The sequence below is a fragment of the Babylonia areolata genome, chromosome 7 (assembly GCF_041734735.1).
Source record: "Babylonia areolata isolate BAREFJ2019XMU chromosome 7, ASM4173473v1, whole genome shotgun sequence".
Lineage (NCBI taxonomy): Eukaryota > Metazoa > Mollusca > Gastropoda > Neogastropoda > Buccinidae > Babylonia > Babylonia areolata.
Genome location: NC_134882.1, coordinates 27,861,699 through 27,874,231, shown reverse-complemented (window position 1 = coordinate 27,874,231; position 12,533 = coordinate 27,861,699). Strand labels below are relative to the sequence as shown.

General features: G+C 44.9%; 1 protein-coding gene across 1 annotated transcript in view; it reads left to right on the top strand.

Annotated features, from left to right (window-relative positions):
• LOC143284220 (CD109 antigen-like) overlaps nt 1-12,533 on the top strand; it is a 58,984-nt gene that overhangs the window by 34,100 nt on the left and 12,351 nt on the right. Inside the window, exons 19-26 of the mRNA XM_076590885.1 lie at nt 377-494; nt 2,644-2,757; nt 5,330-5,431; nt 5,934-6,062; nt 6,996-7,134; nt 8,645-8,821; nt 10,026-10,107; nt 11,363-11,519. Coding sequence (XP_076447000.1) covers nt 377-494; nt 2,644-2,757; nt 5,330-5,431; nt 5,934-6,062; nt 6,996-7,134; nt 8,645-8,821; nt 10,026-10,107; nt 11,363-11,519 — 1,018 coding nt within the window. The remainder of the gene's footprint in view (nt 1-376; nt 495-2,643; nt 2,758-5,329; nt 5,432-5,933; nt 6,063-6,995; nt 7,135-8,644; nt 8,822-10,025; nt 10,108-11,362; nt 11,520-12,533) is intronic.

The following is a 12,533-nucleotide window of genomic DNA, read 5'->3' as shown; positions in this document are numbered from 1 at the left end:
GCCGTGATTCGAACCAGCGCGCTCAGATTCTCTCGCTTCCTAGAAATAATAATTATTGGCTACTAGTAAGCACAATGTTATCAGCACTACTACTATTGATAACAATACTGATGATAATAATGATGACAACGATGATGATGATGGTAATGATAATAACAACAATAAACATATCATCAATAGCACTAACAATAATAATGAAATTAATGACGATGATGATTATGATGATAATGACAATAATCATGATAAATGATAACAACAACAGCAGTAATGATAACAATAGAAATAACAAAACAACAACAACAATGATAGTAATGATGATGATGATGATATTGAGTGCTGCCCCCACCTCTCCCCCTCGACCTCCCCCCCCTTCCAGTGGTGAGGGCAGGGCCACAGTGAACACCACAGTGCCAGACACCATCACCTCCTGGGTCACCTCGGCCTTCGCCGTCAGCCCCACTGCAGGCCTGGGGGTGGCCCCCACCACCTCCAAGGTGATCACCCCCCCAAACCCCCTCTGTCCGTCTGTCTGTCTGGCCGTCTGTCTGTCTGTCCCTTTATCTGTCTGTCTGTATCTATCTATCTGTCTGTCTGCCCCTTTATCTGTCTGTCTGTATCTATCTGTCTGTCTGCCCCTTTATCTGTCTGTATCTACCTGTCTGTCTGCCCCTTTATCTGTCTGTCTGTATCTACCTGTCTGTCTGCCCCTTTATCTGTCTGTCTGTATCTACCTGTCTGTCTGCCCCTTTATCTGTCTGTACCTGTCTGTCTGCCCCTTTATCTGTCTGTATCTGTCTGTCTGCCCCTTTATCTGTCTGTACCTGTCTGTCTGCCCCTTTATCTGTCTGTACCTGTCTGTCTGCCCCTTTATCTGTCTGTACCTGTCTGTCTGTCCCTTTATCTGTCTGTATCTGTCTATCTGTCCCTTTATCTGTCTGTACCTGTCTGTCTGCCCCTCTGTCTGTCTGTTCGTCCCTCGTTCCATTATCTGTCTGTCTGTCTGCCTGTCTGTGTGTATGTCTGTCCGTCTGCCTGTGTTTGCGTATGTCTGTGTCTGTATCTTTGTATGTCTGTCCGTCTGTGTATGTCTGTGTCTGTATGTGTGTGTGTGGTGTGTGTGTGTGTCTGTGTGTGTGTGTCCATCTGTCTGTGCCTGTCTGTCTGTTTGTGTCTGTTTGTGTCTGTCCGTCCGTCTGTCTGTGTATGTCTGAGTGTATCTCTGTCCGTCTGTCTGTCTCTTTGTGTCTGTGTGTGTACGTGTCTCTGTGTATGTGTATGTCTGTGTCTATTTGTCTGTCTGTCTCTGTCTGTACGTCTGTTTCTGTCTGTCACACACACACACACACACACCACACACAAAAAAACAACCACACACACACACACACACACACACACACACACACAACAAAACATGCACACACACACCACACACACACAAACATGCACACACACACCACACACACAGAAGCACACACAACACACACACACACACACACACACACAGACACAAAACATGCACACACACACACACACACACACACACACACACACACAAAACATGCACACACACACCACACACACACAAACATGCACACACACACCACACACACAGAAGCACACACACCACACACACACACACACACACACACACACAAAACATGCACACACACACCACACACACACACAAACATGCACACACACACACAAAACATGCACACACACACACACACACACACACACACACACACACATGCACACACACACACACACACACACACACCACACACACATACACACACACACACACACACACACACACACACGCCTGAGCGTGCACCCCACTACAGGCTAAAGTGATCGCCCTCACGTGTGTGTGTGTCTGTGTGTATGTCTTGTCTGTACATGTCTGTGTGTGCATGTATGTCTGTGTCTGTGTCTGTCTGTATCGGTACAAACACAAAGACTCCAAGTTCTGAACGACTTGACCTTTCATGAATGGTGGGAGGCCAAACAGATTGTTAAATCCAGCTGTAGGTATCCAACCAGTTGACCATGCCACCTGACACTTAGAGAGATCAATGGTATTGTTGTCGCTGTCATTGTCGTTGTTGTTGTTGTCGTTGTTGTTAACACTGTCATTGTTGTCATCATTGTTGTTGTCGTTGTCATTGTCGTTGTTGTTGTTGTTGTTATTACTGTCATTGTCACTATCATTGTCGTTGCCATTGTTGTTGTTGTTGTTATCACTGCCATTGTCATTGTCGTTGTCTTTGTTGTTGTTGTTATCACTATCATTGTCACTGTCATTGTCGATGCCATTGTTGTTGTTGTTATCACTGCCATTGTCATTGTCGTTGTCTTTATTGTTGTTGTTATCGCTGCCATTGTCGTTGTTGTTATCATCGTCACTGTCATTGTCGTTGTTGTTGTTGTGTTGTTGTTGTTGTCACTGTCATTGTTGTTGTTGTCATTATCACTGCCATTGTTATTGTCACTGTCATTGTCGTTGTCTTTGTTGTTGTAGTTATCGCTGTCATTGTCGTTGTTGTTGTCATTGTCATTGTTGTTGCTGTTGTTGTTGTTGTTGTTGTCGCTGTCATTGTCGTTGTCATCATCGTTGTCATCGTTGTTGTTGTTGTCCAGCTCCGAGTGTTCCGGCCGTTCTTCGTCACGCTGAACCTGCCGTACTCCGTCATCCGTGGGGAACAGCTGGTGCTGCAGGCCATCGTCTTCAACTACATGCAGCACGAGCAGAACGTCAGTGGCCTCACCTCTACTGGACCTGTAGTAGTAGTAGTAGTAGTAGTAGTAGTAGTAGTAGTAGTAGTAGTAAAATAAAGAGTAGGGGAGGAGCAGAATGTAGTGGTAGTCGTAGTAGGATGATGATGATAAAGAGTAGTAGTAGTAGTAGTAGTAGTGGTGGTGGTGGTGTTAGTACTAGTAGTGGTAGTAGTAGTGGTGGTGGTGGTGTTAGTACTGGTAGTGGTAGTAGTAGTGGTGGTGGTGGTGTTAGTACTGGTAGTGGTAGTAGTGGTGGTGGTGTTAGTACTGGTAGTGGTGGTGGTGTTAGTACTGGTAGTGGTAGTAGTAGTGGTGGTGGTGGTGTTAGTACTGGTAGTGGTAGTAGTGGTGGTGTTAGTACTGGTAGTGGTAGTAGTGGTGGTGTAGTACTGGTAGTGGTAGTAGTGGTGGTGGTGTTAGTACTGGTAGTGGTAGTAGTAGTGGTGGTGGTGGTGTTAGTACTGGTAGTGGTGGTAGTGGTGGTGGTGTTAGTACTGGTAGTGGTAGTAGTAGTGGTGGTGGTGGTGTTAGTACTGGTAGTGGTGGTAGTGGTGGTGTTAGTACTGGTAGTGGTAGTAGTGGTGGTGGTGTTAGTACTGGTAGTGGTAGTAGTGGTGGTGTTAGTACTGGTAGTGGTAGTAGTGGTGGTGTTAGTACTGGTAGTGGTAGTAGTGGTGGTGTTAGTACTGGTAGTGGTAGTAGTGGTGGTGTTAGTACTAGTAGTGGTAGTAGAAGTAGGGGATGAGGAGAAGGAAGATAAAGAGTAGTAGTAGTAGTAGTAGTAGTGTAGGAGAGGAGGAGGAAGATAAAGAGTAGAAGTAGTGGTGGTGGTAGTAGTAGTAGAAGGAGGATGAGGATGAAGAGTAGTAGTAGTAGTAGCGGTAATGTAGGAGAAAGATAAAGGGTGGTGGTAGTAGTAGTAGTAGTAGTAGTAGTAGAAAGGGGAGGAGTAAGATAAAGAGCAGTAGCAGTAGTAGTAGTGTAGGAGAGGAGGAGGAAGATAGAGTAGTAGTAGCGGTGGTGGTAGTAGTAGTAGTAGTAGAAGGAGGAGGAGAAGGAAGATAAAGAGTAGTAGTAGTAGTAGTAGTGATACTAGAGGAGGAGGAGGAGAAGTAGAAGTGGCAGCAGCAGCAGCAACAACAAAAGCAGTAGTAGCAGTAACTCTTGTAGCTGTTGGAACATTATTGTTGTTGTTATTATTATTATTATGAGCATTTACGCTTAATCTTTAAAATAAGCCCTAGGCGTTTACAAATAGAACATATATGTAAATATCAAAAAGGAAAAATTGAACACAAGATACATAACATTATTAAAAATATACCCCCCCACCCCACACACACACACCCACAATACACGCGCACGCACACACACAAGTCATAGCACACAATCGTAAATAGTACACAATCAAAAATACAACCAACCAATTCTGAAATTGTAAAAACTCACTCACTCACTAACAGTCATTTTAGTTCATACTAGAAAGGGATGAGCTGCTGAGAATTATTCAGGAGGGGAAAAGGTGGGTCTTCAGACTGGATTTGAAAGACTGCAGTGAAGATGAGTGACGGAGAGGATAGGGAAGTTGATTCCAAAGAAAGAGGGCTTGGCATGAAAAACTGCGTTGGCCATACGATTTGGTTTGAGCAGGGGGGATCCTAAGCACACGGGTGTCAGAAGAAGAGCGGAGTTGGCGTGGGGGTATGTAAGAATGAATGACACCCGAAAGATACTGTAGAGCAGAGGCCTCAATGGACTTGAAACAAAGAGAGACAACTTTGTAAACAATTCTTTCTTGTACTGGGAGCCAGTGTAAATCATGAAGGAGAGGAGAGACGTGATCAAATTTACAGGAACGAAAGACAAGACGTGCAGCATAGTTCTGGACTTTCTGAACCCTGGCAATGAGGTAGCTGCACCTTGGGAAAACCTATTTAATTGATGCTCCCACTACAACTAATGATAATGCCCTTGCATAGCAACAGCAGCAGTAGTAGTATTAGAATTTTTATCATTAGTAGTAGTTGTTGTCGTCGTCGTCGTTGATGTAGGGGAGGAGGAGAAGGAGTAGTAATTATAGCAGCAGCAGCAGCAGCAGTAACAGAAGAAACAGAAGTCACTGTAGAAGTTATGTCTATACTCTGTCGGCGTCTTATCACGTGGATGATCAGATGTAGCAATAGCAGCAGCAGCAGTAGTATCAGTGCCAGTAGAAACAGCAGCAGCAGTTTTAGATATTTGTTAGCACGTGGATATGTTTTTGGTGCAACAGCAGCTGCAGCAATAGTTGTAGCAGCAGCAAAGTACTTCTGCACATTCAGTAGTAGAAGTAGCAGTAGCAGTAGTAGTAGAAGTGGTGAGAGCATCAGTATAATCAGTCATGGTAGTAGTTGTAGTTGCAGCAGTAGTGGTAGTAGCGTCAGCAGTTGGAATATTCTTCCATATGACTTGGATCTTGAAAGATCAGTGCGTCATTGAGAATCCTTGTGGTGTGTGTGTGTGTGTGTGTGTGTGTGTGTGTGTGTGTGTGTGTGTGTGTGTGTTGCAGGTCCGTGTGACCTTGGCCCAGTCTCAGGACTTCGTTAACATCGTGCACGACGCTAACGGCAACGAGGACTATCGCAATGAGGATCGCGCTGTGAACGTTCTGGTGTGTGGGGGACAATGTCGCTCTCTCTGTCTGTCGTCACTGCATCATCAACACGAATCTTCACCTCTTCCCTCTCTCTCTGTCTCCTCGTCTGTCTGTCTATCTCTATTTCTATCTGTCTCTCTCTCTCTCTGTCTCTATGTCTGTCTGTCTGTCTCTCTCTCACACACACAGGGACGGTCACTGTACATGTATACTTACAAATGTGCCAAATATAAGCTCATGCACACACACACATAATACACACACAAAAATAAAAATAGCACGCACGCACACGCACACTCTCAATCTCTCTCTTTCTCTCACGCAAATGTTGCACAGCGGCACAGACGGACCAGTCAGTGCACTTTGACGCTTCATTGAAAGTGAAACCGAAAGTGAAAGTGTGTGCACGCCTCCTTGAAAGTGAAACCGAAAGTGAAAGTGTGTGCACGTCTCCTTGAAAGTGAAACCGAAAGTGAAAGTGAATGTGTGTGCACGCCGTGGTTCTTGTTCCCTGCAGGTGCCGGCAGGGGAGGGAAAGTCCGTGTACTTCCCCATCGTCCCCTCCAGTCTGGGCAACGTGGAGCTGGTCGTCTCTGCCCAGTCCACCCAGGCCGCCGATGCTGTGCGCCGTCAGCTGCTTGTGGAGGTAAAACATCCCCTGACAGCAGCAGGCTGCAAACACACACACACTCACACACACACACACACACACACACACACACAGAGTGGGGGTGGGGGGGGGGGGGCAGGGACAGGGGCAGAGAGAGAGAGAGAGGAAAGAAAGAATATTGTTCTGTGTTTGTGGAGCAACAGGCTGCACACACACACACACACACACACACACACACACACACACACACAAAGCAACCAAACAAAAACTACAACAAATCACCACTACCACCAACAAGAGAACAGAAACCAAGTTTTAAAAGTATTGTCATAGAAATGTGGTCCTGAATGTGGATGCCTCTCCTTAGGTGTTACCGAATTTTGTTTTGAAATCAGATCTTCTAACCATGCCCTTCCTCACTGCAATTTCCCCATGTGGAAAAAAAATTGAGTTTTCATCTATCAGCCACATTGGTGGTGTCTGTATATCACATCACAGTGTGCATAGTGTAGATGTCTATCCTTATGTAGAACCGCATTTATGTTATAGGTTAAGATCTAATTCTCATGCCCTACCTGAGTACGATCAATCCGTACGAATACAGGTAAGAAAAGAGCTCTGCATGATATCATCAAAGGTAGCGGTACACTCCACAGCTGACTGACTACGTAAAGACCCGTTTCACGCTGATTTTCTGGATTTCGAAAGTGTTTAGTGGGTTTCTTTGGTATGATGTTAGCATACCTTGAGGATATTGAAAAGGTTCCTCGCTTTCTTTTCCCACAATGTTTACATCAAAATCTATTTTTATGGAGTGTGTGTGTGTGTGTGTGTGTGTGTGTGTGTGTGTGTGTGAATGTGTGTTGTGTGTGTTTGCGTGTGTATGTACGTGTGTGTGGGTGTGTGCTGCATGTTTGTGTGTGTATGTGTATGTGTGTGTGTGTGTGTGTGTGTGTGTGTGCACCCCAGGCGGAGGGAGTGCCCAAGGAGTTCGGGGTGTCCGTGCTGGTGGACCTCAGCCACAAGTCTTCCTTCCACCAGACGGTGCACCTCGCCCTGCCCCCCAACCTGGTGTCCGACTCCTCCCGCTCCCGTGTCACTGCCATCGGTGGGTAGCTGGTTCATCATCCACCCCCCTCCATCCACCCCTCCATCCACCGACCCCTCCATACAGCCCTCCATCCGCCCTGCCATCCACCCCTTCATCCACCCCTTCATCCACCCACTCCCGTGTCACTGCCATCAGTGGGTAGCTGGCTCATCATCCACGCCGCCATCCACCGCTCCGTCCACCTGTCCATTCACCCCTCCGTACACCCCGCCATCCACCCCTCCACACGCCCCTCCATCCACCTCGCCATCCACCCGTCCATCCAGCCCTCCATCCACCCGCTCCCAAGTCACTGTCATCGTGGGTAGCTAGCTGATCATCCACCCCTCCATCCATCCACCCGTCCATCCACCCGTTCCCGTGTTACTGCCATTGGTGGGTAGCTGGTTCATCATCCACCTCTTCATCCGGCCCGCCATCCACCCCTCCATCCGGCCCGCCATCCACCCGCTCCCATGTCACTGCCATCGGTGGGTAGCTAGCTGATCATCCACCCCTTCATCCACCCGTCCATCCACCCCACCATCCACCCGCTCCCATGTCACTGCCATCGGTGGGTAGCTAGCTCATCATCCACCCCTCCATCCACCCACCCTCCTCTCCTCTGTGTGCTGTTGGTGATGTTTGGCTAAAAGGCTGGAAAGGTCCCATAGCATGTCACGGCCAATCGCGGCAGTGATTTCATTATAGGATATCGGTTATACTCCTTCTCCTTCTGCTTCTCTTTCTTCTTCTTCTTCTTCTACTTCTTCTCCTCCCCCGTCAACTTTGTGAATCATTGGGGTGCCACACACAAGAACTGTTCACCAGATTCCTCCAGGTATGTCAGTTGTGCGTCGTTTGGGGAAAGTTAAAACGGCAGGAGGGGAGGATGGGGCACCGCTTCCGTATGCCGAGCCCCAGACATAGTGAATGTGAATCCCACTGCCCCCATGGGTGTAACAGGCTCTGACCTTTTACCTCCAACCTTTAAGTCAAGTGCACACGTGTGTCAAGCATAACTGCACTGATCAGGGCGATGGGTTCTTCTTCTTTCTTTCCGTTACACGACCAGCATCGACTTGCCGATGACACTGTCGTGGTTCATGCATGCTGGGTATTTTCGTGTCTCCATAACCCACCGAACACTGACATAGGTTACAGGATCTTTAATGTGCGTATTTGATCTTCTGCGTGCGTATACACACAAAGGGGGTTCAGGCACTAGCAGGTCTGCACATATGTTGACCTGGGAAATTGGAAAAATCCCCACCGTTTCCCCACCAGGCGCCGTTACCGTGATTCGAACCCAGGACCCTCAGATTGAAAGTCCAACGCTTAAACCACTCGGCTATTGTGCCCGTGGTTTATGCGAAAGCCAGGCATCTGCTGCTTTGCTTTTTTTTTTTCAATTGATGTGCTGTAGCATGTTGGGATCTGTCCGCACTCCCTGACACCTCATTGACACTGAATCCGAAACCTGTTTTTTGACGTCACCTTGAGTGACACTTTGTTGTTGTTGTTGAAGGTGACCTGATGGGTCCCACTGTCAGTGGATTGGACAGTCTCCTGCGCATGCCCACTGGCTGTGGCGAGCAGACGATGCTTGGTATGGCCCCGGATGTGTTTGTCACTGCCTACCTGTCTGCGACCAAGCAGCTGACTGGAGAGGTGTCGGAGAAGGCCATCGGCTTCATGGAACACGGTCAGTGATTGGTTTGTTAGGTTCTCGTGTCTTTTGTTCTGTCAAGAGAATTGTTGAGCAATTTCGTATCGAAAACAACTTTGATTTTGTGTGATTGTTGGTTTGTTTTGTGTTGTTCTGTGCTTTTCACGTTTCCAATCTATCATTTAAAAAAAAGTTCATTTGGTGGAAATACGTGTGGTTCCTAGCGCTTGGCTGATTTCCTGATGTTTTTCTTTTCTTTTCAGTCGAGTTGCATTTTATCTTGCTGGTTTTGATTGGTTTTGTTTCCCAGTGATTTGTCATTGTAGAGGTGAATATGAACTCTTGGTGCCTTTCATTTTACGTCACTATTCACAGAAGCAGTACAGTGAAGTCAGATCATCTTCATGTCTCAAGAGAAATTCACATACTGTCGTGTATACTGCTCAAAATACAAACATGAAATCTACTCATAAGAGAAGTAGTGTTTTCAGTTCTGAAAGAGATAGAATAAAGCTGTATCTCAGAAAATTAAAGCATCTGAGAACAATCAACAGGAAAAAAAAAATCAAGAACAGTTACACTGTATCGGAAAAAAATTATTAAGAATAAATAAACAACTGCAACAAAAACGTTTATAGTTTCTAAATGAGCTGTGTTCATTTTAAAACCCTCATTATGATTCATGCCATCCTGATGAATTACTGGGTTAAAAAGTTTGTGTCGTCATACAATCATTATTACATGTGCATGATTGTACAGGATTGAAGAGTTTGTGTCGCCATACAATCACTATTACATGTGCATGGTTGTACAGGATTGAATATTTGTGTCGCCATACAATCATTATTACATGTACATGATTGTTAAGGGTTGAAGAGTTTGTGTTATCATACAATCATTGTTACATGTGCATTACTGTCAAGTTGGAATAGTTTGTGTCGTCATCTAATCGTTATTACATGTGCATGATTTTTAAGGGCTGAAGAGCATCATGGAGATGACATAAGACGAACATACACGCCTAATGCGTGTGTGTGTGTGTGTGTGTGTGTGTGTGTGTGTACGTGCGTGCGTGCGCGTGTGTGTATGCGTGTGTATGTGTGCGCGCGCGTGAGTGCGTGCGTGTGTGTGTATGTATGTGTGTATATGTGTGTGTGCGCGCGCGTGTGTGTGTATGTGTGTGCGTGCGTGTGTGTGTGTGTGTTTGTGTGTGTGTGTGTGTGTGTGTGTGTGTCTCCAGGGTACCAGAGAGAGCTGACCTACCAGCACAAGGACGGGTCTTTCAGCGCTTTCGGAGACCGCGACGATTCGGGAAGCATGTGGTCAGTAGATGTACAGACACAGGGCGATCCTCAATAGTTTGATGATGATGATGATGACATATATAATATAATTATCAGCCCTGGAATGGTCCTTTTGCGGTCGGCTGTGCTTTAAGCAACATGACTTGATGATAAATATATTTAAAGTAAGCCTATATCATCAAACAGACAAAACAACAGCAAAAACAAATAAACGAACAAAAACCACATAAATAGAAATATAAGGTCAGTTCAAAACAGTCGTTTTCTGTGAGAAAATGCGGTGATTCCGAAGAAAATTTGACAGGTAATGTTCATGGTTGACTAAGCATAGATGCATTTATGCTGTTTTGTGTTTGGAAAAAAAAGCTTCTGTTTTTTTTTGTTTGTTTGTTTGTTGTTGTTTTTTTTGTTTGCAAAATCTTCTCACAATCAGAGAGTCGTTTAAATGAGAAGATAACTTCATTGGGTCTTCATGATTTTTTGTTTGTTTGTTTTGTTACATCTCGTGCTTTTTGTGTTGTTGAAGTGTACATAGCGCATTGAGGTTCATTACGGACAAAAATGTTATGCACTGTATCAAAATTATCTTTTTTTTAAAGTAACCTTTTCAAAGTGCAGGTGGACACATTTTCATCAAGTGTTGTTAACTGTGTAATGTTGTAACGAGTAGCAGACATTGTACTTAGCATCAGCATAGAATTAATGACATTTTGCTTAATTGATATGTGTCCAGCAACGTATTGTGAAAGGAACACAATCCATGTATTGTTTTGTACAATACAATTGGAGCATCATATGTATCAACACCTTTCCTCTTGTTATCCATATACAAAGACATGATGCTCCCATTACATAGTCATAATAAACACTAATAATACAGATACATTACACGTTAATACACATAATGATACATAAACTTTTACATACTCCCTGACTTACACATTCGCATACATCTATTCATTTATGTATTTATTCATTTATTTATTCATCATTCATTCGTTCATTTATTTATTCATTCATTCATTTATTTATTTATCTATTTATTCATTCATTCATTCATTTATTTATTCATTCATTCATTCATTTGTTTATTTATTTATTCATTGATTCATTCATTTATTTATTTATTCATTGATTCATTCATCTATTCATTTATTCTTTCATTTATCATTTATTTATTCATTCATTTATTCATTCATTCATTCATTCATTTACTTATCTATTTGTTTATTCATTCTAAAGCTTATCATTGTGTTACACACCCCACATGCAGGCTAACAGCGTTCGTGGCCAAGACGTTCCACCAGGCCAAGCCCTACGTGTTCATTGACGACCAGGTGATCGTGCGGGCACTCAGCTGGATGGTGGCCCGACAGAGGCCCGACGGATCCTTCCCGGAGCCTGGACGTGTCATCCACAAGAACATGCAGGTGCGCATGACGGACACACACACACACACACACACACACACACACACACACACACACACAAGAATCAAGAATATTTAATCCTTTCACCCCTTTTGGAGCATGGAGGATATCATATAAAAGCAAAGCAATAATATTTTACACCAAAATTAAACATAAACAGTTAAAATAACATGACTATCAGAAACAGAATACAAACTATATGAAACACAACATAAATGATGATAGTATTTTTCCAGTATTAAACCTTTGGCAGACTCAATAACAGGCTGTGGAACAACAAAGGCATCAGGCTCAGCACCAAATTCAAAACCTACAGAGTAGTTGTGCTGACCACCTTGTTGTACTGCTGTGAAACATGGACGACGTATCGCCGTCACATTCAACAACTTGAGCAGTTCCACCAGAGATGCCTACGAAAGATCCTCGGCATAAAGTGGCAAGACAGGGTCTCCAACCTCCAGGTCCTAGAGAGGAGCGGCCTGCCCAGCATCGAAAGCCTGCTGATCCAGTGCCAGCTACGCTGGACAGGACACGTTGTCCGCATGACAGACAGCAGGATCCCGAAGATGCTCTCGTATGGCCAGCTGAAGGAAGGCCACCGCGAACTTGGAAGACCATGCAAGCGCTTCAAGGACACCCTGAAGACAAACCTCAAAGCCTGTGACATAGAAATCGCTTCCTGGGAAACTGATGCCCTTGACCGCTGTCGCTGGAGGATGCTGTGCTCTAGTGGCATAAAGACGTTTGAAAACAAGAGAACGCTGGCCATTAAGGAGAAGCGTGAGCGAAGGAAGCAGAGCTCAACTTGTGGAGACGTTTTCCCTTGCAACACCTGTGGGAAGTGCTGCGCATCCAGAATCGGCCTCTTCTCCCATAGGAGGACACACGCCGACAGATAGCCTGCCTGTAGAACTAAAAATAGAAACACGACAGGCATTGTATTCGATCACAGTCAGACAAAAATTACTGACTGTGCGAATCAAATAGGTATGCTGTTAGTCTACAGTAATTCGT